General features: G+C 45.4%; 1 protein-coding gene across 4 annotated transcripts in view; it reads right to left on the bottom strand.

The window, feature by feature from the left end:
• NCOA4 (nuclear receptor coactivator 4) overlaps positions 1–26,653 on the bottom strand; it is an 80,569-nt gene that overhangs the window by 36,024 nt on the left and 17,892 nt on the right. For 2 of the 4 annotated variants that reach the window (XM_086922055.1, XM_086922056.1), the window contains exon 1: positions 22,781–22,913. The exons of the other annotated variants lie outside the window; for them this stretch is intronic. In XM_086922055.1, the coding sequence (XP_086778181.1) occupies positions 22,781–22,865 (85 nt within the window). In that variant the 5' untranslated portion in view covers positions 22,866–22,913. Of the gene's footprint in view, positions 1–22,780; positions 22,914–26,653 lie in introns of those variants that run through there. 4 annotated transcript variants of the gene reach the window in all.

The following is a 26,653-nucleotide window of genomic DNA, read 5'->3' as shown; positions in this document are numbered from 1 at the left end:
GGAGCAACGGTTTCACATCAACTGTATGGAGCTTTTAGCAGGCTCATTCTCAATCCAGTGCTGGACCAAGGACTTGATCCGGTCCTGCGTCCTTCTCAAGATGGACAATATCTCAGTGGTCTGATATATCAACCATCTGGGAGGCACACGCTCGAGGGCCCTCTCAGACCTCGCAGCAAACTTCTGGCAGTACTGCCTAGATCATCAGTTTTGTCACAGCGGAGTATCTCCCTGGTCCGGACAACCAGGTGGCAGACTTCCAATGTCGCCATTTCCACAACGTGCGTCTCTGGAAACTACACCCAGGGGTGTTTGCGGATCTCCAAAGCGTCTGGGGACCCTTTTCTGTGGACCTCTTCACCTCCCGTTTGGATCACCACCTACCCAGGTTCTTCAGCTGAAACCAGATCCCCTTGCTGAAAGGTCAGACGCGTTCCTGCAGAATTGGCAGGAGGAAACAGGCTATGCCTTTCCCCCCGTTTGCCATGATAACACGAGTCTCGGCCCAGGTTCAACGACAGAGACGAGGTGGTGCTCATTTCGCCGATTTGGAGATCGCAAGTCTGGTTTCCGGTTCTCCTGGAACTTTATTGGGATTCTTCAATCCCACTCTCCCGCTTTCCAACTCTTCTCCTCAATCCGAACGGGATTCCTCACCCACTGATCGAGCAGGAATCTCTAACCCTGTTGGCTTGGCGGATTACAGGGGACGATGGGAGGTCCCAGGCCTTTCAGGAGCGGCTGAGAGATTCATGTCCAAGGCCTGGGCCTACAGCACAGTCAAACGATACTGTTCCACCTGGAGAAGGTGGTATCGTTGGTGTCTGAGACGGAGTATCAATCTTGTGGCTGCTAATGTGACCTCCACCCTAAATTATTTGGCCTCCCTAGTGGAAGGGGTCTGGCTTATAGGACCATCAATACCTTCAGTTCCGCCATCTCTGCTGGGCGCACCATGGTTGATGGTTCTCCAGCTATGGGATGTCAATCTGGTTTTAAACTTGTTTCTGTCGGACAACCGAACGAAATTAGCTATGCTGCTTTGTCTAGTCTCTTGCAGACGGGTTTTGGATGTCAGAGCCCTGGATTTATCTGGTAGGATTTTCTCCCCAACGGGGGTTACCTTTACTATCCGTAGACACACCAAATGCGGGACGAAATCCATTTCATATCCCGCTTTCGCAGATTCCCCCAAGTTATGTGTGGGATCTTGCCTCAAGGCATATGAGGAGATGTCAGAGGAGTTTAGACCTCCCAGGGGAACGCCAGTTACTCATTGCACTTAAAAAGCCTAACAAGGCTGTGTCCTCCCCCACAATTGCCTGCTGGGTTCGGTGGGTAATGCAGGAAGCTGGTATGCACGTTTGGAGCGCATTCTACTAGAGGGGCAATGGCCTCCAAAAGCATTTACCCTGGGAGCTCGTCTGGAAGACATTCTGAATGCAGCAGACTGGTCTTCAGAAACCACCTTTAAGCGGTTTTACTTTAAACTGGTTATTGATATGGCTCACTTGGTTGTGAGCAAGCTTTAAACTAGCGTAATCCTCGCCTTCAGCTCTGACATAGAATAAAAAATGTCCTAGCTAACGTAACGGAAAGTTTCAATTCTATTAAGGACTCGTAGGCGAGGATTATCCCACCCAGGGTACAGGTTCCTTGACTGCCTTCCCTCCCTCGTATTGGAGTAAGTAAACCTTTTCATTGATTTGTTGGAGCAATAGTCCAGTTCTCATGTGACTGTCCTTGAGATTTTTTCCCCACAGGGCCAAACCTTAACCACTCCTGTCGCTTACGCTCTACTTTGATCCTTGCAGGTGATTCCAATAAACAAGATTCTTGATGCGTTCTTGATGGCTGACCGAGCGTCGAAAGAGGAAGAGTAGACAGAGACAGAGGACTAACAGCATCCGGGGGACCTCTGATTGGTGCAGATGAAGAGACACCATCTGTGGACACTATTGTTTCAACTCTATTCCCTATGTTTCATGGGAATAGTAGTTTGTTTAACTTGACTTTAAATGGCTGCTATTCAATAAAGTGAAGAAAGAATAGCATAATCCTCACCTCCGAGTCCTTAATAGAATTGAAACTTTCTATTACGTTAGCTTGGAAATTTTTCATTCTGTTTTCACATGAGCAAATCTACATGGTTACAGGCTTGGATCCTGGTGGGTCCACTCAGCCTTTCATTATTCCATGGTCAATAAAATGTGAGCTGGGTGACAATAAACATGGTATTTTCAAAACCAAGAACCCCTAAGGCGAACACAAATGTTACATATGCTCATGCGAAAGTCAGCTGAACGATTACAAATTCACTTTTTCTACACTCTTTATTCGCCATCCTGACAAATGTTGTAGCCCTGCCCTTGTCAGAAGTAAACTTCCAACCTTTTTTCATGTGAGAATAGATTTTAAAGTAGTTGGGGAATACCCTTCAACATGAATGCTAGTGGATGTTAACAGGCTAAACAGGTCATACTGGCACTACCACTTCTGACCTACCTCAACATACATATATTCTACGTACACTTGTGGAAATCTGGGAAAACAGAGCCTTGTGAGAATCCAAACCCCAATATAATGTAATTATAATAAGACCGGCAGGTATAATAACTGCGCTGCCATAATTTATCACCTCACTACATGCCAACAAAATAGTAATGAGGATTCTTTTAAATAATCACAAGAGAATGAGGATTGAGAGGAAGTCGTCCCTCCTCGACCTCCCGCACAATATTTCAATCACAATCTGGAAGAGGGACCGGAAATAAGATAATAGAAAAATCTGTGTGGGGGAAATACACAAAAGTGATTGAAACTGCCCTCACACACAGCAAGCTGTGTCATGCTTCATCATAGGGCTGCTAACACACCACAGTGCAGACCAACGCTGGAGGTGGAGCAATAGGGAGGGGGAAGACAATACAACATAAATTGAAAGAAACGGGATCACACGTGAAAAAATGTGCAGATATAGCGGTTTTAAAGTTGGTCTCAGGGAGTCCCTATTACAATTTTAATACTAGGTATCCTGTCCAGGATAAAAAATGGACTTGTGGATGCTGGGTTGGGGAGCTTATAATGAGACACCAACCCCTCCACTCTGCAAAACCGTTGACATGTTTCAGCCGGCAAAATGTACTACCCCAGCTTTCATCAGTACTCTCAACAATATCTCACCGCACCGGGAGAGACGAAAGGTCTGGGCCACAGCTACCCTTGACGAAAGTGTGACTATAGGGAGCTGTGCTCACTCCCCGCCAGTTCAAGTCTAGATTTTAAACGAACTCTGTTCCTCTAAGAGAGAAAGGGGCTCTACCACACTAAAACTGAGCAGTGACTCAGTAGGGTGACTTGTCCTTTACTCCTGGATCAGAAGGAGGTAGGGTCAGTGCCATTAGGGGTCAAATTGAAGCATGACACAGCTTGCTGTGTGTGAGGGCAGTTTTAATAACTTTTGTGTAGTTCCCCCACACAGATTTTTCTATCATCCTATTTCCGGTCCCTCTGCCAGACTGTGATTGAAATATTGAAGAGGATTATTTTAACAGGACAAGTACATTTCCGAAGCTCCGCATCCCTGGGTAAAGGAGATATTTTATTACATTACACAACACTGGTCACTTCAATTCTGTACCTACTAGCTAAACTGATGTATAGGGGGCAGCAAGGACCAGTGTAAAAGATGGTGTTAAACTGTTTAAAGTTAGGTGAGTGAGCTGCTTGAAAAGTCATTGGTGGGATTGTCGGAAGAGAGTAGTAATGTGGACGATTAATTAGCGCAGATAGTGACAGCCTGTACACAATATCAAACGTTTCTGGACAGCATTATTAAAGTCCTGTGCATCTAATGACAATGCCAAGGATGGTACTAGATTATAAATTAATCCAGGTCTGTCTGAAGAGGATCATGGGCCTGAATCCTGTAAAACTGGTCAGCAAGGCTCTTAGTATTCCCACGAAGATCCCTTGCCAGTTTCCCTGCTTAATTTCTTGTTAAGTTACTTGGTTATCCTTTCCTTGAACCCCACGACTGTTGGTCTGATGCCTGCTTAATGGTGGTACAATTAGCTACAGGTAATTCCATACTGAAACGAAAACGGATTCTGTGCTCTGCAAAAAGCTGTCCGAAACATAACTGCATCGGATAGAGTAGGAAGCATGCTTCTACCTGTTGTGCAAGCTGGTTAAATATGCAGTGCTCTAAATATTATGCAGGATATGAGATCTAGATGGACCTGGGAGAGTTTAGAGATGGGTTTGAGTGGTTGCAGCACCTGTGCATTACTGTACTCGTATGGTGATCACTTGAAGCGCAGAGATGAACAGAGTGCGGAATTGTTCTAAAATCTTACACCTTTCTTTTTAATATAGTGATTTAACCACAGTTGGCTTTGTCAATGCCCGTTTTGTCATGGGCTTTGCAGATGTTTATTGTTGGGGAAGATGTTAGTCCTGCCTCAAAAAGGAACAAGCATTTGCAATGCAATAGGTCTCGCATTAGTAAAAGTTTGAATTTTTGGCATAGCAAATAATAATGCAACACCAATAGCTCGAATTTTTAGTAATGGAGACCTATAGAGTGTAGTGTACTATGTATTATGAAAATAAAATGCAATGTGTGAATATGGGCCACATGAGAATGGTAAACAGTACCCCCCCCCCTGAACATGCCCAGCACACAATACCTGTTACACATCACCACAAACTAAACCAGGTATGAGTGCCACTTGGCCTGTATTTCCCAGCCTGAACAGTATGCTTATCTCCATGGCATTAAAAATGAGCATTAGCATAGCCAAATTGTCTGGCCTTGACATGCCTGCTTTGTTTATTTTTTTTGCAAATATATGCAATAGACATTAAAAGTGTAAAAATGATTAAAGGCAAAAATGCCTCTGTTTACATGTGGCATGCATATATTTGGAAAAGTGAGTACAAATTGGCAAAATAACTTCAAAAACAATGTTATTAATGCAGAAAGTAATGGAGAGGTTGAAATACTACACATGACACCCAACAGACATTATTTTCAAGTGGATGAGCACATGTACAAGAACAAAATATAATTTGCAGTTAATAGTCAATGGCCTAAAAGTGAACCAACTAATTGTCCACCTGCTTTAGGCTGGTGTAGGTGGAAGCAAACTATGAAAGACATCTGAACAGACAAGTGGGTGAAGATGGCTGGCTGAAAGACACTATACACATTTCAGGTCAAAGTTTGTTTGTAAACATAGAGCTGATGAGAGATCGAACTTTCTCTAGGTCAAACTTAAAAAAATTGTGTGAAGCTGTGAAATCCATTATTATTTCCCATTTAAAATCTAAATCCGGACATCCTTAGAACGCTGGGTGGTCTTAAGAAAGATGACCGCAGGCTTATTTCCGACTCTATGCCCTCATCATGAAGCGTCCACACACACAGCGCACCAAGGCGCAGGTCTGATGGGAAACAGAGACAGGGTGCACTATCGCGCACACCACACTGCCACTAATGTGGCTGGGGCCGAAGCGGCCTACAAAATGGTGTCCTACTGGTATCACACTCCGGCTAGGATCCCAAAAGCTGGAGTCTTTGCTGGAGGGGCTGCGGAGCGACGGGCACCCTGACACATTTGCTTTGGCACTGCCCCAAATTAGTGCGCTACTGGCAGGAGGTACTGGATAACATAGACAATGCCTTTGGCATTACCTTTCCCAGGGCCCCGGAACATGTGCTACTAGGTCTCCCTCACCCTAAGGCGTTCCCCCTGCGCACCCCGCGAGGTAGACAGATAGCCCTAGCTCTATTGGTTGCGCGCTCAGTTATCCTTGCGCAGTGGCGCTCCCCCGCCCCGAGAGATTGGATTAGGCGGCTTTGGCTGCTGTTGGGTATGGAGAGACTTTCCCTTTGTGTGAATGGCAAGGGGGAGACGTACGCGGAGCTTTGGGAACCTTTTATACATTTGTTGTCGCGGGACCAGCGGGAGGTTACATGCCCCAAGTTTCTGCAGATCTTGCAGCTCATACTCTTGCAGCTCATACCCTTGGAAACGGCCAAGACGAGCTCGTGAGGGGCCGGGAATGGCCTTCTGAGGACGGTGATCAGACAGGGGGCAAAGGTTGAGTCGGAGGCACGAGTAAGGCTGATGCGGAGTGGGAAGGAGGGTGGGGGAGAGGGGGGGTCCGTGGTGGGTTGTTGTGGGTGGGGGTGGGTAGGATTCTTTTCCTTTGTTGGAGTTTATTTTTTCTTTCCTCACAAAAACAGCATCGATGTACGACGTGGTTGCACTATCTGGCCAACAGTGTACCCTCGCCGGGTCGCCCTCCGGGAAGTAGACCTTCTGGCTGTGTTTCATTGTTGTCTAACTACGCTCTGCCGGCCGGTGGATGTAGGCAGCCCAGCTGTGTGCTTTGACATATCTCTGGTGAATAAAAAACGTTTTGATTCTAAAATCTAAATCCGCGAACACATGAAGAAAGAACTGAAAGGTATTTGAGTGCGGTCTATTAGTTCTAAATGGTTATTAAAGTAAACAGAGGTATAACCGACACATTTCACAGAGTACTGGGAATTTTACACCAATTCTTTTCCACCTAGAACAAACAACTTTTAACCCTGGCCAGTCCGGATTGTGGTAAATGTACCCTGGTAACCCAACCACCTGTTATAACTTAGGAGTAGCACTTTTCGGGCCTGCCATTAGGTGACAGCAGTGACCGGGTCTTGAAAGTGGGCGACAGCGCACAGAGCAGAACCATGTGCACGAAGGCAGCGTAGTCTTCGTTTTAACTGTGTTTCACAATCAACAAGCATTTTCAATGCAATGGTTTCGCCTTTGGAAAAGTTTGAGCTATTGGCATTGTTAATGACCAAATTTCTATTTATGTGTTGGTTTTGAAAACAGATAAATAAATGGCATTGTCACTTACATTGTTATTAGCGTAATCTTTGCAGTCTGTAGAACTCTATAGCACTCCCTAGTTACTCTACACTTCCTAGCACTGTGCACTCCCTAGCTTCCCTAGTCACTCCGCACCTCTTAGCATTGGGCACTCCCTTGCACTCCCTAGTCCCTAGTCACTCTGCACTCCCTAGTCACTCTGCCCTCCCTAGTCACTCTGCACTCCCTAGCCCTCCCCAGTCACTCTGCACTCCCTAGCCCTCCCCAGTCACTCTGCACTCCCTAGCCCTCCCCAGTCACTCTGCACTCCCTAGCCCTCCCCAGTCACTCTGCACTCCCTAGCCCTCCCCAGTCACTCTGCACTCCCTAGCCCTCCCCAGTCACTCTGCACTCCCCAGTCACTCTGCACTCCCCAGTCACCCTGCACTCCCCAGTCACTCTGCACTCCCCAGTCACTCTGCACTCCCCAGTCACTCTGCACTCCCCAGTCACTCTGCACTCCCCAGTCACTCTGCACTCCCCAGTCACTCTGCACTCCCCAGTCACTCTGCACTCCCCAGTCACTCTGCACTCCCCAGTCACTCTGCACTCCCTAGCACTCACTCCCAGACATACTCATCAAAAAACCTCCAGGGTGCAGCCACCTTCGGGTCGTGGCGTCAGTCCCAGGTGTAGGTGTGCACACTCCTTGCCTCCCACTGTCCCACACTACAATCACACACAGATCCGACTAGCGTCGTGCTCTAGTGCTTATGTGCGAAGAGTACCCCCCCCCCCCACACACACACACACTCAATCACGGCCCTGTGTGCAGCCCCCTTCATTACGCTCTGTCACAAACTGGTGCCTGTGAGGTAAGAGGCCTTGCTTTGACGCCCCGACACGCAACCCTGTGTGTGTAACCGCCTCCGAAATGCAGGGTCAAGCTTTGCTGCTCCACACCCAGCCCCCGCAGCCCCGCCCACCACAAGCGTCTGTGGGCACCTATGTCATTGGAGGCGCAGCGCTGAGTTCACGTGTGACCTTGGTGTGTCACACCTGTTTGCCATGCTAGTTATCCATGTGTTTCAATCATGTGGCGCCTTGGGTAAAGTGAACGCGTCTGAAAGATGTGAGATCCCAGCAGGTAAAAACTCATTGGTGAGTAAAAGTGTCCCCTGCGTGGGGTGCGCAGAGGAGTCCATGGCGCACATCCATGGGGCCTCAGCACTGCACGGCCTCGGACTATCACTGAACACAAACTGGCATCTCCTACCCTGTTTAAAGGTATCTGAGCGTGACCTACATCCAACCCCCCGCAGAGCCACGCTCAATTAGCTGCACGCTCACACACCCCGCATTTTCGGTGGTATTTCGGAGAGTGTTTGTACTGACAGCCAATTAATCCTGCTCCCCCCGGCAACAAGTTGTATTCTGCGGTGTGTGGGACATGAAACGGCCCAGCCTGCGGCGCCCGCCATCAATATTTCAGGCTGTGGGGAGCGCACCTCGTCCCACAGAGGAGGAGTGCCTGGGGCCCTTTACGTCGACTTCTCGCAGCCTCTGCAGGCGCCATCCGCCCGAAGCCAGCCTCTCCCGAAGCCTGTCTGCAGGGGGCAGTAGTAGGGTTCGGGTGGCGCGGTCCATATCCGGTCAGTGGCCGTACTGATCGCTGCGTGCCAGGGAGCACACCTCCACGCGACTGGCGGCGCCTTGGCAATTGGATTAACAGCTCTCAGAAATACAGTCAGAGAGAGCTGTGTCTGCCATCTGCTGGGCTCCTCGCCGCTCATTGCATCTTTACACTACTTACACTACAACCACAGGCTGCGCTGCTCGCACTGCAACCCACAGACATTCTACTTGCCTAAAGTAAGTTGTTTTGATGCCACAACACACGTGCTGTGTGTTCTCACTTGCATTATAGCTCGCAGATGTGCTACTGCAGCTCTATCCACGCGCCTCTGTTTACACTACAGCTCACCGGCCTCTTACCTAAAGCTGCAGCCAGATTGTTGCACTACTTACTCAGCCCACATGTTGCAGTACTTGCACTACAACCCCCACGTTGCACTATTCACGTTATTGCACACGTCAGGCTGGTCTTTTATCAATGCAATCTGCGAAGTCGCCGTTCTACATTGGCTATCCAAAGGGTCTGCCTACACCAGACCCCATCCATTGGATGACTTGCCCTTCAGGCCACACGCTTCCCTACTTCCAGTACAACGTTGCGCCATCGCTGCATCTTAGGGTTGGGGGGGGGTCGCTTTGATGAGGGGGTGGAACGCCCCACCGACCACGCGCGTCGGCCCCTATGAAGACGGCGGAGCACTACCTCGTGCCATCTACGCTCGGGCCGCCCGGGCAAGCCTCCCCATAACCTCGGAGAAAACGACCTAAAGCGGCAATCATTAGTGATGTGACGCCTGTTAGGGAAGCGACACACCATCCCTGTGCTCCTCGCTGCACGGCCCCCACATGGGACACCAGTTCCGTTCCTCGGCCACACCACGTGCACCGAATCCCCACCGCAGAAGGTGGGGCTTGAAACCACGACCTCAATCATGAGTCGATGCCTACACACAGAGCTACTCGACACAACAAAACAGTGTGAGTAGCCCAGCGGACACGGGCATGAACAGGCGGCCACAAGAGACGACTGAAGCCACGAGCCAAACACGAGCGCATGCTCTGAAAAACAAAACAAAAAACGTGTTAGGAACATACTGTGCAAACAGAAACATTAACAACACAGGCATGTACAGACAACAGCAAAAAACAAACAAAAACGTAAAACCAAAGACAACATGAGACAACCACTTCAGCCAAAGGCTTTTCCAAAATGACGAAAACATCACGGGACCAAAAAAAAAAAAAAAAGTACACGCCCACCGCCACATGACGTCAGAAAAGAGGAAGGATGAGAAAAACATTGCCGAAACGCCCACGAATCGCCTCGAACGATGACAGGCAGATCTAACTTCCAATGGCTAGCCTCCATTTATGGAGGTTACCAATGGAAGTGAGAGGCGTGACAAAGCACCATACTCTTGACAAAAGATTTCGCCTGCACGAACGTTGCTGTGCAGCGGACGCCAGGCGAAACCTAATAAACAGCGTTTTTTGAGCCCCAGCGTGACGTGGGCAGGAATAAGGCCGAGTTGGAGTACCTCCACACTTCTGTATAAAATAGTAATGTTAGAGGGCCGAAGCCCCTCTTTAGGTAATTATCACAGGGACCTTCCCAACCATTAAAAAAAAGGTTTTACATAATCTTGCCCCAAAAATTTGAAAAGCCCTCTATAAAAAAAAACAAGCCGCACTGAAAAGAAAAAAAAAACAAAACACACGACCGCGAGTGGTACGCGCGCCACAGCGAGCCATATTTTTTTCAATTATCACGTCCGTGTCTGGGCACGACAATTGAAACCACATGGGCTTTGGTGCGCGTAACAGACACAAATAGGCCATGGGCGGAGCAATGCGCCCGCCTTTGGCCTATTGCGTGCTCTGTTTAAAAAGACAGACTCAAAGCCCAAACACGGAAGCCAAAAGGAAAAGCACGCGCGTGTGCGATTCCAGTCTCCGTTTTCAAACCCCGGACAAAGGAGCTTTCGCCTGCGCGAGCAGTGCTGTGCACTCCATCGCTAGGGAAGAGCCCTAAAAATGACTAAAAGAAAAAATATGCTTCAAGTCTCGAAAACAAATATAGAGCCATAGTAGTTCCTAGCACTGAAGGGAACTCGTGTGTGGATGTGCTTCTCATAATAGGGCACAATGAAGCCTCTCACATCTAAGTTAGCCAATGGTTGAAGTGGGATGACCTACTGCCCCATGCTGTATGTTATAGGTGGCAGAAGAAAAATATGAATGACAAAAAAAGACAAACAATGAAGAGGGGTGGCTGAAAGCACCTATACTTAACTATATTATACATATAAGATTACTAAAATTAAAAGGTGTGGCTAATGCAAGATCTAAAAAGTGAGAGGCTGGAGCTCTAAGAGTCCTCCCAATCTCAAGTTACCATCAACTTTCCATTGTCTCTACTAACTATAATAGTGGAAAAAGGTGGATGAGTGGTGAAGCCAAAAAGTGCTTAAGCACCAAAAGTAAGGGACACAAACGTTTCTCTGTGACTGAAGAAGGTATAGAAAGTCAGGGGAAAATGTTCCAGAATGTTTATGGCTCAGCTTGTCTTACTAACACCAGCAGCAGTGCAACTCTATGCAGCAGTGAAAATCCAAGTCTTGTGATAGGGTTGGTTAAATTATTATTATTATTATTAAGATTATAAAGCACCTAGTTACTCCAAAGGAGTCTCCAGGCGCTAGGACATCACAGTTCATACCAAAGCCCATCCTAAGGCAAAAGCCCTGTAGCCTAAATGCTAACACCAGTCCACAGGGGGTGCTTGAAAGAACCAGGTCTTCAGTTTTTTACGAAAAATTGTTTCACATAGGTGGATCCTTAGTTCGATAGGTAGGTTATTCCAGACCTTAGCCGCAAGAAAACCAAAGGATCTACCTCCTGATCGTGCCTTGCAGACCTAAGGTACTACCAACATAGCAGTGCCCATAAATCTCAGGTTTGTCTATACGCAGTGAGTAATGGGCGCAGGCACCTTGGCCCTTTCTCGTTGATCATCCTGGGGCAGAAACACAAAGCCTTAAAGGTAATTCTGGCCTGTACCGTGAGCCAGTGTAAATCCCTCAAGGCAGCCCCCACCGCGCCCGCCTAAGGATGTTCAATATCACCCGGGCAGCTGCATTTTGTACCTTCTGTAAGATCATGTGGTAAGAAACGGAAAATTGTGTATTGCAGCTACACAAACATTCAACATGCTTTTTATGTCGAGCCTTGTTCAGTGCGCATGCACTGCTCTATGGGAGGCTTATTGTAATCACTCCAAACGTCTCAGTGTGGGTTAGATTTCTCCCACACAGTGGATTGGCCTTTGCTTGTCTCTTTCAATAATGAAAGCACGCAAATGGCCAAAGGCGGGTGCATGGACTACCTCCTTTCCAATGTTCACTTCCACTGCGTTTTGCTCTCGGGAGTGAGCAGCGGCGCACAGGGTGGCAGCTGCATTCCTGGTGGGTCAGGTTACATGCAACGCGCCGTGCTTTTGATAGTTATTGACTGCACTCCGCGCATTATGAGCACGCTCCAGCGTGTGGTTCACACAGTATACGGCACTGGGTGTTTAATAATTCTTTATCTGCACCCCCACGGCCTGTTCTTGCTGGATGCCTCCATAAGTCCTACGACGTGTCTGTTTTTAGCATACAGTGGCTCTTTTCTCGCCAGCCCTTACTGTTTGCTGTGCTTTCGCTGGTTATGGACTGCACTGCTCGCATTAAGAGCGCGCTCCAGCGTGTAGTTGACATAATATGCAGCACTAGGCCTTTAATACTTCATCTCCCCCGTCCCCCCCCCCCCCCCCCCCCCCCCCTGTTCCTGCTCAATGCCTTTATTTATTAGAATGGCTCCATAAGTCATATGACATGTCTGTTTTTGGCATACAGTGGCTCTTTTCACGCCAGTCCTTACTGTTTTCTAAGTTTGCCCTCGGACAGACACTTCGTTTTTCCCCTTACGTTGGTAATGAAGGGACAAAACATTTCACCCATCCTGTAGCCGCACCACAACCTGCCTCTGTTCTTTTCCAGACATAATCCAGAAGATGCACTGTGTCCGAATGGTTTTCCCATACAGGTGCAGCGACTATGCTCCTGGCATGCTGTGCCCTGCTTGAGGGGCACAGGGACCCTGGCGCCTGTGCCAATGGTTGGGTCAGCTGCTGAGGTGTGATGGCGAGGGGAGATACTGCCCTGCCGCAATGCACTTCTAATGCTGCCTTTGGCACTGCCTCACGCACTGTTTTATGAAGAAGTTATTGGCACCCATGTATCTTACCTTAATAGGAAATACGATGAGTGTTCCCTCGGCTCCTGCAACCGGAGGGGCTTTTTGTAAAACTTGTCACTCCTTTTAGACAGTTTGAGGGAAGGTCAAAAACTGTGCATTTTCAAATCGCACAGTGACAAGTTGGTGATTCAGTTTTACTAAAAGCACTTACGACTCTTTTTTGCTACGAGAAGAGAAGACGTGTCTAACATATGCCAATGTAAAGCACGCGCCACAATGCTAGAACAGTGGGGCTTGGAGCTACACAAATGTGGATGCCGTCATAAACCTGAAACTGAGGGGGTTTAGTTCCTTTCTGTAGAAACTGCCACAGTCCTCCTTCACTACGGTCTACAGCTTGCTTACACCCTGTAATGCCAGTCAGCTTTCCAACTCGTGCAGCCTTTGCATTTATCAGCCTGGCTAAACACTTAAAAGGTCCCAAAAGCGAGACCTATTGGCTATGCCAGTGCTTGTTGTCATTATCATCTAGCTTTTTTAACACAGTTCTTCTTGGGAAAAAAAAAATCACAGGGATATAAGAAACAAGTTTCCTATGAAAGATAAACATGCAAAATCAGCAGAGCCCACACTAAAAAGTCATTCAACTACAATTAACAATTTTGTTTTGTAAGGAACGATAAGAACATAATTTCATTATCATAGTTCTTTCTACCTTGCACAATAAAACCGATTATGGAAAACGCATACAATGCTGCACTCAGCAAAAAAACACAAGCCTACAAGAGGCACGCCTTTGTAATTAAAGGTGTGCGCTGTAAATTCAGCACATTCCAGTAATGCTCTAAAACTATCCTCAGTTTCGAATTTACCCTGTGTTCCAGCTAGGCCCCTGGGAGCCCTTTTTTTAATTACGAAAAGGACTCGCACAATGGTTCTGCACTTTTTTTTTTATTTACTATGCATTTGTCTGAAGACACTTTAATATTAAAGCCACTTGACTTGAGATGCAAAATATTTGTGATTCTTATTAAATCTGACTGACACTTTGAATAGCTGCTACTTTGAGAACAGTGTCTAATGTAAACATGGATTTGCATGAATATTGAAACACCAACTGGTTCGGGACAGAAGAAACCATATTTTTACCTTGATCAAAATAATTGCATATTTAAGATTTTTTTCTCTCCTGCTGATGGCAATCAAACGTCCAACAAATGGACATTTTACAGATTGCAACCAGTATTGTGTGACAAGTAAATCGTACGTCTGGCCCAAAAAGAATTTAGGGAGGGACCATGCGGAGTAAAGGAAAGACGATACATTAGGAATCCAGATTAGTATTTGCTTATCTTAAAGTTATGTTATATTATAGAAGTTTTATATCGCGCACAAATACTCAAGAGTATCCTGGCGCGCAAAGTTACCGTGACCTGGCGAAGCAAAGGAGTTTAGACTGGAAGGTTAAAAAAGAAGGTTTTGAGTTGTTTTTAAAATAACCTAGAGTACTGGATGTCGCATAATTCCAGGGGGAGAGAATTCTAAGCATTAGCTGCTTTTACAGGGAGGACTGAACCCAAGCCGCGTCCTAAGGAATCTGGGAGTCACCAGCTGGTGTTGGGTGGGAGAGCGCAGCGCCCTGCTCGGAGCATAGAAAGCAAAAAGCTTCATAAGGTACATTGGACCAAGGCCGTGCAGGGCTCTGTGGGCCAGAGTGAGAGCTTTGAATTGTATTCTGTGTGCCACAGGGAGCCAGTGTAGATCTCGCAAGTGCTGCTTTACGCTTGATCTTCTGGAGATGTTGGTCAGAAGTCTGGCCGCGGCGTTCTGTATGGTCTGCAATTTTTTAACCAGATAGCCTGGAATGCTGATGTACAGAGCATTGGTATAGTCAATGCTGGAGAGGATAAGGGCTCGAGCGACCGTTTCCTTCGCAGGCCTGGGAAGAATCGTCTAGAGATTTAAGAGTGCCAAAGCACATTTCGGGGAGTTTCTTAATTTGCGTCACGAAGCTAAGGTCTTCTCCAAACCATACCCCCAAATTCTTGGCTGGGAAGCCCACAGAATTTGGTTGGGGAAAGTCAGGAGGCCACACAGATTCTCTGAAGGCAGGGGGGAACTGGCCGTACAAAAGGACCTCCGACTTGTCCTCATTGCACTTCAGTTGAGCAAGTGCAAGCCACTGAAACACCGACGTAAGACATTTCTGGGCCCCTTCGGTTGACAGGTCAGAGTCTTTCCAGGTGAAAAGCAGCTGGGTATCATCGGCATAGGCTATTATTTTTGCTCCCAGCTTCTCTGGCAAAAAGATCAGCGGAGTCAGATAAATTTTGAAGAGCAAAGGGCTCAAAGTGGAACCCTGTGGGACTCCTGTAGATACTATCCTGGCAGCCGAGGGAAAAGGTGGCATCCAGACCTGCTGGGTGCGTTCTTCCAGGAAGGATTTCAGCCAGTCCCAGGCCGGGCCCACAATGCCAATGTCTGAAAGCCGAGTGAGAAGTAGATGGTGGGGCACTGTATCGAAGGCGGCAGAGAGATCGAGTAGCACCAAAGCTGCTCTGCTGCCTGCGTCCAGACATTCCCTAATCGCCTCAGCCATTTCCACCAGTGCAGCCTCCATGCTATATGATGCCCTAAAGCCAGATTGCGCCGGGTGTAAGACACTGGATGCTTCCACTTATGCCTCAAGCTGTCGAAAGACCACCTTTTCGCAAACCTTGGACATTGCCGGGAGGAGAGAGATGGGGCGATAGCTGGTGGGTTTAAGCGGATCCATGGAGTGTTTTTTTTAAAAGTGGCAGAAGCTTAGTCTGTTTCCAAGCCAGGGGTACAGTGGCAGTTTGTAGAGAAAGATTAATAATTGTAGTAACCTCTGGGAAGACCACCTCCGCCACCCCAGCCAGGACTCTAGCTGGGCAAGGATCAGTTGGAGAGCCTGACTTGAGAGATCTAAGAATGGACAATATATCAGACCCAGCTATAGGCATAAACTTCGTAAAAGAAGATACTGAGGGGGAGGGGACTGAGGGGAGCAGAGAAGAAAATTTCCTGGACTCCCGGAGACCCGTCCCCAGGCTGTCTTGGATAGCTTGTATTTTTTCAATAAAGAAGGATGACAGCTCCTCGCACCATTGTGATGAAGCTGGAAGGACTGATTGTTCAGCGCAAGGAGTTAGAAAGCTTTTAACAATGGTGAAAATCTCCTTACTATTATTGTTGGCCTTGGCAATCCGCTCCGCATAAAAACTACTCTTCGCCTCCCTGATGGCTGCATAGTAGTTGCTCTGGGCTTTACGGAGAGTCGTTTTGGCCAGGGGGCAGCACTCCCGACGCCATCGATATTCACGTTTTTTTCAACCCAATTTGAGGACCCTAAGAGAGTCCGAAAACCAGGGTTTAGATGGAAATTGTCTCAATCGTTTATTTAACCCCTTGCGTGCGGGGCGTATTTTCCGCCTGTGCTGACTCCGCCTTGCGCGGGCGGAGTCATGACGGAACGGTTCCGTCATCAGCACAGCTCACCCGTAGCTGATGACGGAACCGTTCTGTCATCAGCACGCAAGGGGTTAATCGGAGTTTGGAAGCAGAGTCAGCCCCTTGGCTGATCCAAGAGGTGAAACTCTCAACAGCTCCTTCAAGACCCGAGGCTGCCGGGAGGCGAGAGAGTAGGAGGGCCTTAGAAAGGGCTGGGATGTCAATCTTCCGAACCGACTTACTTTGGGCCGTGCCAAGCGGGCCCGTCAATTTAGTTGTCTCAAAGTTTACATCACTCGTTCCGGCTTGGAACTAGCTTTAACTACAAAGTCTGAAGTAGCAAAAGCTTCACTGCTGGAAGCTGAGTTTGACACAAAATGGCTAAAGAAAGCCTACTGTTCAGCTTGTATTCCAAACACGGCCACAATTTGTGAATGAAATTCATTGCTATTATTACATTAAACATTCACCCAACTAGGAGAAAAGCTACTACTATCATGCTACTGTTACAATGATGTTCATTTACTAGAACCCAGAAAGGAGAACGTCTTAGCTGGTCGTGCAGCTACAGGATACATACACAAGGACGTCATTACCAGCGCTTACCCCACCCAAATAGATTACATGCCTTACTATTCTATATAGCAGCAAGCAATATATCCATGAATCAAAAAGATGAATACTATCAGAAAACCAGTGTTAATTACATTTTACAGCAATACGAAAAAGGTCTATTTTACACAATTGTTTTCAACAAAATATAAAACAACATCTGTAGCAACAAACACATTTTGGAACTCAGTTTAAAAGTAGAAACATGTATGTCCCGAAATAAGACCACATTATGGGAAAATAAGGGTATACAACGTTTACAACGAAGTTTTTACCACGCACTACCACTACAACGCAGGCATTACCACGCATACCATTACAACGCATTGCGCTGGGGGGCGCTCTAGGATAGGGAATAAGTATAATTTTATATCCAACACCTTCCCTAGTGTCCACGGGGACTGGAGTTGGAATATAAAATTATACTTACCACTATCCAGCACCTCTAAGCGCTATGCGTTGTAACGGTATGCGTTGTAAATACCGCGTTGTAATGGTATGCGTGGTAAAAGTATGCGTTGTAACGTCATACATCCGAAAATAAGACATATGTACATTTTATGTTTAACTTAGGGTTTTGAACTTCGAAAAACAACCTTTTCGAAGTTCAAAACCTTATCCCATTATTCAAACATCCCCCCAAAGCCAGAAAAAGCTCCATGCCATTTTAATAGGAGTTGAAGTATAATGCCGTTTAAGAATTGAAAAGTAAATCTGAGGAGCTTCCACATGACAGCATTGATCTTTAATACAGGGTATAAAATACTTTATATTTAAGCAGATAATTCTACCAGTAAACACTGAGTCACTTCAGCACAGGCCAGGCAGAATTAACAGATTTTGTTTTTTGCAATTATTTAGGAAAATATGACATCAGATGAAGAAAACGACTACTGGGGAAACAAATCCTCTATTTGCACTGAACCGTGACATGGGTGGACTTACTAAAGCATGGTTGCTTATACCCAAATAGGAGTACTGTTTTGTCAATTTATTTTATTTTGAATATAGTGCTAATTCCGTTCAGGGTCTACTTCAACTCACTTTGAACGGGTGAAAACGAGAGGGTTACTGAAGGTTAGATGGCGGGGTTATCGTAACCCCAGAGATTGCAAGTTTTTGCAGAATGTCGCAGCACCAGGAACAGCCGCATTGATATATTTCAACAAATTTGTTTCAACATCCATTGTAACAGTTTCCTAAATGTCAAAGTATTTTATTAGGATAGCAACAAGTTAAAGAGGAATGGGCCTTGTATGGATCATATATTGCCCCAAATCCTTCTCAAATCCAAGAATCTGTTTTGTGGCTGATCATGAATATTTGGTTAGGCAAAAAAACAAAAACAAAAAAAAAGATGGGCTTCTGATGGGGTGCCAACACGTGGATGGCCTGGGAGTGTCAGAAGCAATAGGTTTATGTTAGGGGTGCATGGAATCCAGGGTGAGGGGGCAGGGCGAAGGAAGTTTGGGAAGGATGGTTCAAGTGCGCAGTTAGTATGGTGGAGAACTGAGGGTAGCTGGCTCAGCTGACAAGGTTGTGGGCCTAGATGGGGGTAGGGGAGAGCGGGAGGGGGGAGATAGGAAAAGAATCCTCCTACAGTTGGACAATGTTCCATGGAGAGGAAGGGAAGGAAAAAAGAGTTCCATTAAAAAAAACACAACTACATTTTCATTTTGCTGGTGGCGGGTTGCTTGAAGTTGATGGGATGGCCCAGGCTCGACAGAAGCCTGCTTCCAAACAGCAATTGTAAGCTGGTTGGACACTCAACTTCAGGAGTCCGCATCCTAAGAAAGTCAAAGAGACACCCAGGAGAAGACTGGATATTATGGACCTATATGATATGACCAAAATTTATAGAAGCCCAACAAATGCCCTAGGCGCTGTAGTTTTGCTTTGCTGCTTGGTAAGAACTGGTACTACAGGCTCCCAGTGATACTATTCCAAAGCCTTGCTGCCACGACTGAGAAAGCTCTACCTCCCCATCTCTTCTTCCAAAATCTGGAACCGTCACCCAGTTATGATGTCCTGAGTGAAGATTTCTAGTAGTAACATACCATTAGAACATGGCTTTAATTCTAGCTGGAGTTACCATATAGAGCTTTATGTACAATACAGAGTGCCTTGAACATAATGTGCTTCTCTACAGGAAGCCAGTACAGTTTGAGTAGACCTTTTGACACAGAATGCCACTTAGGAATATCAAAGGTAATTGTCATTGCATTCTGCACAAGTTGCAGCTTTGCTTGGGCCGTCTTTTTGGTCTCAAAGTAGAGCGCATTACATTAGTCAATCCTTGAGGACCATTAATGGGAAGATTTTCCTTCCTCAACATTCTAATTGCCACAAGCAGTTTGACACTGTACAGTTCAAACACAAGGAGGTACATGGTAATCCAGTGACAGCTCGCTATCCAGGATGACACCTAGATTCTTAGCTTTGTCCGGTGGATTGGGTAAGGTACCAAGCAGGTCTGGCCACCAGTTGCTGTTCCATATCGTAGATTGACATCCAAACAACAGAAGCTGCGTTGTGTCTACATTTAACTTCAGATCGTTTTTGCCCATCTATAAATCCACTGTCTTCATACAGTGATTGAAGTTGACTGCTATCTTTAGAAATAGACACAATTATCTGGGTGTCATCAGTGTAGGACACAGCCTTCAGCCCAAAGGAATGTGTGAGTTTGGCAAGTGGGGAGAGACAGATTATATAATGTAAGGCTCAATTATGAACTCTTTGGTATCCCACATGGCAAAGAAAAAGGGTCCGATTTAAACCAATTGGTCACCCTCAGATCTGTCGGTAAGAAAAGAGGACAGCAGTTTCAGAGCTCTATGTTTGAATCCCAGTTCCTGCAAGGGCTCCGTCAGCAGGGTTGGGTAGATGGTGTCAAAGGCCACAAAAAGATCCAAAAGGATCGAAGCCGCTGCCTGCCCTGCGTCGATTAATCAGCTAATACTATCTGTCGCAGATACCAAAGCTGCTTATATTCTAGGATTACTTTGGAAACCATACTGAGATACACCCAGCAGACCCTGTTCCTCCACAAGCCCCATCAGATGTGATTAAGTTGTTTCTTCGGGTTCTTTGCTGGGAGCCGGAAGCAAAGATATAGGACAATAGTTCTTGAGGTTGGTTGGAGCAGGACTGAGCTTCTTGAGTAATGGTCTTATTACGGCGTCTTTCCACAGACATGGATAACACCCTGACATAATAGCAGTGTTCATGACCGAAGTTAGAGGACTAAATGAAGTTGTAGAGTTTTTGGAGCACATGGTTCAAGCAGGGAGCCCAATTTGTTCTTGAGGAGATGTGACTCAGTTAGTTCTGGTGACAATGGAGGGGAACCAGCAAGCATACGCCTGCACTTCTCCTAATCCTCGATGGATACTGATGGACTCTGAAGCAGGTCCCTGCTAAGACGCAGGGGGACATTTATTAACTGTAGTGGGGGCATCAAGCTCCTAATAGAAGTTTGACATTTTATGCTGTAAGAAATCTGCTAGCTTGTAGCAGAGTTCTTGTGAACCCTCTATTTCTGAACAGGCCGGGGGTGAAGATAGCTCATGAATAATTTTACAGATCTCTTTTGGCGGAGTTGTTCGACTCAAATGTGTTATTACAGTAGAGTGATTTTTCTTCTCTAATGGCAAGTTTGTCTGATATAAAAGACCTTTCTTGTTCCCCATACAGTTTCCTCCAGGCACTTTCCTGAGCACTACAAGCCTGTGTAAAGGAGCCTTAGCCACCCTGTAAACCAATTTTCAGTCTACACTTTTCTCCAAAGTTTGGTTTCCTTTAAGGAAACTACCATATTAGCCGCCGAACACAGCAAGGCTGAAAAGTCTTTGAACCCTCTTTCTACATCGTCATTGAACATGAAAGGTCTGCTATTAAGGGCACTGGTGAAGAAATCAGACGAGACCCTCGTCCAGTTCCTGCTGAGGTTTTTCTTACATGTCAGATTTTCCTTCTTCAGGAAAGGGGGAAGAGTAAGAAAGAAGGGCACTGCCTTGTGATCTGGCCAGGTAAGGGAGAGTACCGCTTGTACTGACAAGTGGGCGTCATTAGTAAACATTCCTTTGAGTGTATGTCCTGCTGCATGGTTGGGGTTCATAACCTCCTGAAACACCCCCAGAGAGGAAGTTTCCTTAAGTGTACTGGAGTCTCGATTGTTGGGGACCTCCAGGTGGAAGTTTAAGCTGCCCATCACAGTAAAATTGTTTTTCACTAGGTATCGCTCTATATAATTTGCAACTTCCGTTGCACACATTGTATTCTGTCTTTGGGCCTATAAACTAGCATACCAGCAAAGAAGTTGGTGGCTGTGATTTTATAAGTGAAGTATAGCGACTCACAGGGGCCAACGCACTGTATCCTCTCCTAGTGACATAGGTACTGTAACTTGTGTATAATGGCTAACCCTCCCCCCGGACTGCCTGCCCTATCTAATCTAAAGATTGCATACTGTTGTAATGAGGCTCAAGGAAACCAAGTAGAAGTTAGGAGATTTGTTCCACAGACAGCTTGTACAACCACCTCCAGCAGGAGCCCAGCATAGAGTGGCTCAAGGTGCATAGAATGTTACAGAGCAAGTGTACAATAACAATTCCAACTGAGAATGCTGAACGTGAATTACATGGATACTACACACCTTCCCCCTTTGAAAGAAAAAAAAAAAATTAAAAAAAACTGGAGGGGAAAGACAAGGAAAGAGAGGGGAAATAATATTCAACAACAATAATCAAGTAACTTTACAGGAATTTGTTTAACACGAGAACTTTTCCTGGGACCAGGTTCAGGAAGAACATTCCCATGGGTAGTAGGACCTGGAGGTACAGGTACATCCGCTTGAACACCGGAATTGTCGACATTGCTAACAATGGGAGAGGGAGGTACATAGTTCTCATTGACAGATGTGACAGGAACAGATGTGGAAGGAACACACTGAGAGGAAAAGTCGCTCACAGGCACAGGCACACTAGTATTCTGACCCACCGGTATGAAAGTGTCAAACATAGGAGAATAAGATGCAGGATCCTCCAAAGTGGGATCAATGGGTGGAGGAGAAGACAAGAGATTCGGGTTCTTGCACAGAGAGATTCTCCTGAAATTCCATACTTTCCCCCCTTCAACACGAACAGCTTTGGAGAAAATTTCAATAACTTTGCAAGGATCAGACCATTTGTTCCACCTGTTCCCAATAGATTTGCCAAACTTGACACGAACAAAATCACCTACACTGATTTTCTTTCTGCAATTGCCAGAAGACAAGGCACAACCTTTCATTTTCTGTTGATATCTCAGCACTCTATCCTTAACTACATCACGGTCAAAGGGAGACCCAATAGGAAGTTTAACTTTCATCCACCAGGGAAGAAGTTTCGAACCAGGTTTCCTACCTCTAAGCATTTCAAAAGGCGAAAGACCTGTAACAGAGTTAGGGGAGGTGCGGTAAGATAAGAGGGTAGCACCTAAGGTCTTCTTCCAGTCAAGGTTACTCTTGACCGCTAACTGGATAGACTCCTTGATAACCCTGTTAAAGCGTTCTGTCTGGCCATTGGCCTGGGGATTATAATTGGACACTCTTTTGTGGACAATGCCACATCTCTGAAGAAAAGACACAAACTCCTTACTGACGAACTGCGGACCATTATCAGACACGATCTCGGCTGGAATACCTTCTCTACAAAAGACTTCATCTAGAAATTGGACAACCTGTGTAGAGCCAATCTTATCAACAATCTTGAGCTCAGGCCATTTGGAAAAATAATCGATTAGAACTAAAGCAAAAACTTCTTTGTTCGGAGACAAAGAAAGGGGTCCCAACGATATCAATGCCCAACTTCTTCCAGGGATAGTCAACAAATTCAATAGGAGAAATATCAGTAGACAAAGGTTTTACAGTTTTGTCACTATTGGCACAAGGAGAGCAGGAGTTTACCCACCTATCAACCATCCGGTCAATGCCCGGCCACCAGTAGAATTCGCGGATGCGCCTTTTGGTACTGGACATGCCCATGTGACCCTCATGTGCCATTGAGACAATTTTTTCTCTTAGGGAGGAAGGGGGAACAATTTTGTCACTGCAAGACACAAAACCCTGGTTAAACATGAGTTCATCTTTAACTTTAAAGAAAGATAGAATGTCACCAGATAAGTACCTTTCTTGAGGCCAACCATACTGTAAATAATCTACAACACCAGATAAACAGGTGTCATTACACATTGCCTCTCGCCAAGCAAGCTCAGAAATACCAGTAGATAAGCTTGTATTGTTGCATTCATTGACATCACCAATGTTAAAAACCACATCAGAGTCAGAGTCAGAGGAAAGAGGCCAAACAGAATTGACAAGAGGTAACCTAGACATGCAGTCGGCATGTACATTTAAGCGACCAGGGATATATTCTACAATGCACTGGAACTCTTGAAGTTTGGCAGCCAAACGGGCCAAACGCGCAGTCAAAGTTCTGCCACCATTGGCTGCCAACATATGTATTAAAGGCTTGTGGTCGGTTCTTAATCGAAAACTGGTACCCCAAATGAACTGTCTAAAGTGCTCACACGCCCAGGTACAAGCCAGAAGTTCCTTTTCTATGGTAGAATAATTATATTCAGCACCACGCAGTGTCCTGGAGGCATAAGAAACTACACTTTCTGCACCATCATCTTTCTGGATTAGAACGGCACCCAAACCGGTATTGCTAGCATCCACACATACTATGCATTCTTTACCCAGGTTAAAAGGTTTGAGGAAGGGGGCATTAGCTACTTCTTGTTTCATAGTGTCAAAAGCAAACTGCTGGTCCTTGCACCAGTTGAATTTTACATCTTTCTTTAGTAAAGACCTTAAGGAGTGTACCTTTGAAGCATAGTTCTGAACAAACTTGCTATAGAATTCAGTTAAGCCTAAAAATGAGACTAGTTGTTCCTTATTAGACGGTGCAGGAGCTTTTAGAATACTCTGTATATGGTTGAACTTAGGTTTAATGCCCTCCGAAGAAATCTCATGACCAAGATACTCTACTTTGCACTGTCTGAACTTGCATTTAGTTAATTTCAGTGTTAAACCTTTTTCTTGAACAGACTTGAGGACTCTCTCTAGATTAACATCATGCTCCTCGTGATTCTTACCATAAATGAGGATATCATCCTGAAATGCAATTGCACCCAAACAACCCTCTAGCACAGTTTTCATCAGCCTTTGGAACACCGAGGCTGCGCTAGCTAAGCCGAAAGGCATGCGGCAATACTGGAACATGCCTTCCGGCGTGATAAAGGTTGTTAGGAATTTTGATTCTTCGTGTAGCAATACTTGATGGTATGCACTAGTTAAATCCAGAGTGGAGAATACTGATGCTCCAGATAGAGTGGAAATAAGTTCATGGATGTGGGGTAGGGGATGTCTGTCAATCCAAATTTCCTTATTTAAACTCCGTAGGTCGACACACAGGCGGAGTTCGCCATTGCTTTTAAGTGACAAAACCACTGGCGAAACCCATGGAGAGGACTCAACAGGTTCAATAATCTTTTTATCAACTAAGTCAGAAAGAATATCTTTCAGCTTTTCACGATAAGCCAGGGGAACGTTCCTTACTCTATGGCGAACGGGTATAGCTGAGTCCTTAAGGATAATGCGGTGTTTGAAATTCACAAAGGTCCCCAAATTATCTGAAAAAATGGATGAAAACTTGTTTTTTAATTGTGTGGTGAAATCATTTTCAGGGGAGACTACATATACCGGAGGTGAAGCATTGGGGTCAAGTTTTATTCCTAGGTCGAACTGATGGGGCCAACATAAGATGGAAGCTCCTTTGGAAGATACATAAACTTTCCCTTTAATGGATCTATCCTTGAATTTGATTTCAGCCCACATGTAACCCTCAATATTAATCTTCTTACCGGTGTACCCACCAGGATTTATATCTGATGGTAATAACTTGGTAGCATGCCAATGTCGATCAAAAATATTTTTCCCAATGATGGTGTACCAGGCACACGAGTCGATTAACATTGAGATTTCTCTACCATCAATGGTGATGATATCAGTGGGAAAACCTTTGCATTCGGAGTCACCTACACATAACAGAGTGTTAATTTCAGAAGGTTGTTCAGTATCATCGAATTCATCATTGGACAAGAAATTTACCTTTTGAGGGGATCTGCACATTTTGCTAAAGTGGCCAGACTTTTTGCACTTTATGCAAACCTTATTCCAAGCTGGACAACCTCTGTAATTACCAACGTGATCATTGGCACCACACCTATAACAAATAATCTGGGATTTTCTAACAGGAAACCTACTTTCTCTGGTAGAGAAATCTTTTCTGGGAGGAAAAGAACTCTTCTTAAAATTGTTAAAATTTTTGACTAAAGAAACTTCAGGGATGACAACTTTAGTTTTGGTGTCCTGGCCTCTGATCTCGTTCACAAAGAGTTCGGACTGTTCAATGCCTTTGGCAATGTTCAGTACAGCACTAAGAGAGGAATCAGTACCCATCCAGAGGCGTTCTTGGATTTTTTTACTTTTGGTACGCATCATAATTTGGTCTCTCAAAACCTGTTCAAAATTGATGGTTTCAAAAGCACAAGAGCCAGCCAGGGTGCGTAAAGCGGCTACGTAATTTTCAATTGACTCATCTTCTTTTTGTATTCTTGAATAAAATTTAAATCTTTCCATTACAATGTTAATTTTTCTGCCAAACCTAGAGCTTAATTGTTTAATAACAATATCAAAAACATTTAGATCCCCAGCACCAGTACTATCTATGGGAGGTAAACTTTGTAACTCTTTTAGACCAGCACCACCCAGACAATTTTTTAACAGTGCTAGCTTCCTTTTAGGAGAACAACCATCCTCTTCAACGACGTCTACATAAGCCAAAAATGTAGGGAACCAAAGATCCCATTCCACTTTAGGATCACCTGCTGTAGGTAAGAAATGTGGAGGGGAAGGAATGTTGTTAGACATTGTGAATAATTCCAATACTAATTCCACAAAACAAGAAAAAGTCCAAGAGGGATAAAAGAACTAATGACTAAAAACTAATGACTAATTATGGAAAATAAAAAAAGTAGTCACCGTTGTCTGAGAATGTCAGTTGCAGTCTGAATCTTGTTGTCAGAAGTCTTTCTTCAAAATGTCTTTTATTTTCTTGATAAAATGAACAAAAGTGTAAAGGAAGCGCTGTAAATGGCTTTAAATAAACTGTAAATGAGGCGAATCATGCAGAAAACGATCGTGAAAGTTGCATGTAAACGATCGTAGTTGTTACCATGGTTACGCTGGAAACAAAATGGTTGCTGAAACGCAAGCGCATACACGTGATGCGTGCGTGATGACGATGAGGAAGTGACGTGCGAAGAGTCACCGACAGGAACACAGCTTTGCGGAGATCGAAACAATGGAAGGGAGACGCTCGCGTAGAAGCAGCGCTCGTGTAGGTAGATGCCGGTGTAACCAAGAGTGCTCGAGGAGACAGAGAGCGCTCGTTAGGTGAGTTTCGAAAAATGCAGAAGTAAACAGTTCTTTTGAAATACAAATAAAGTCACAAAACTGTAACGCGTTGGAATATGAAGATCGCGTTAAGGTGAAAAATGAGATAAATGAATGTCAATAAGTTTTTAAAATATATACGTCCGGTTAAACAAGAGGAAAGTCCATAAATACATGAAATAAACTCCCGCTGGTGCAATCAAAACACTTAAGGAAGTAAACAGCCGCTGGTGCAATCTTTTTACACTAAAGTTACAGAAATACCTTAATCTTCTTTGAACTGCATAGGTGAACGCTGTCAGGAATGTCTTGGCTTCTTCTT

Source organism: Lissotriton vulgaris, chromosome 5 (genome assembly GCF_964263255.1).
Source record: "Lissotriton vulgaris chromosome 5, aLisVul1.2, whole genome shotgun sequence".
NCBI lineage: Eukaryota > Metazoa > Chordata > Amphibia > Caudata > Salamandridae > Lissotriton > Lissotriton vulgaris.
Note: the sequence above shows the minus strand (reverse complement) of the source record. Positions and strands in the feature narration are given on the sequence as shown.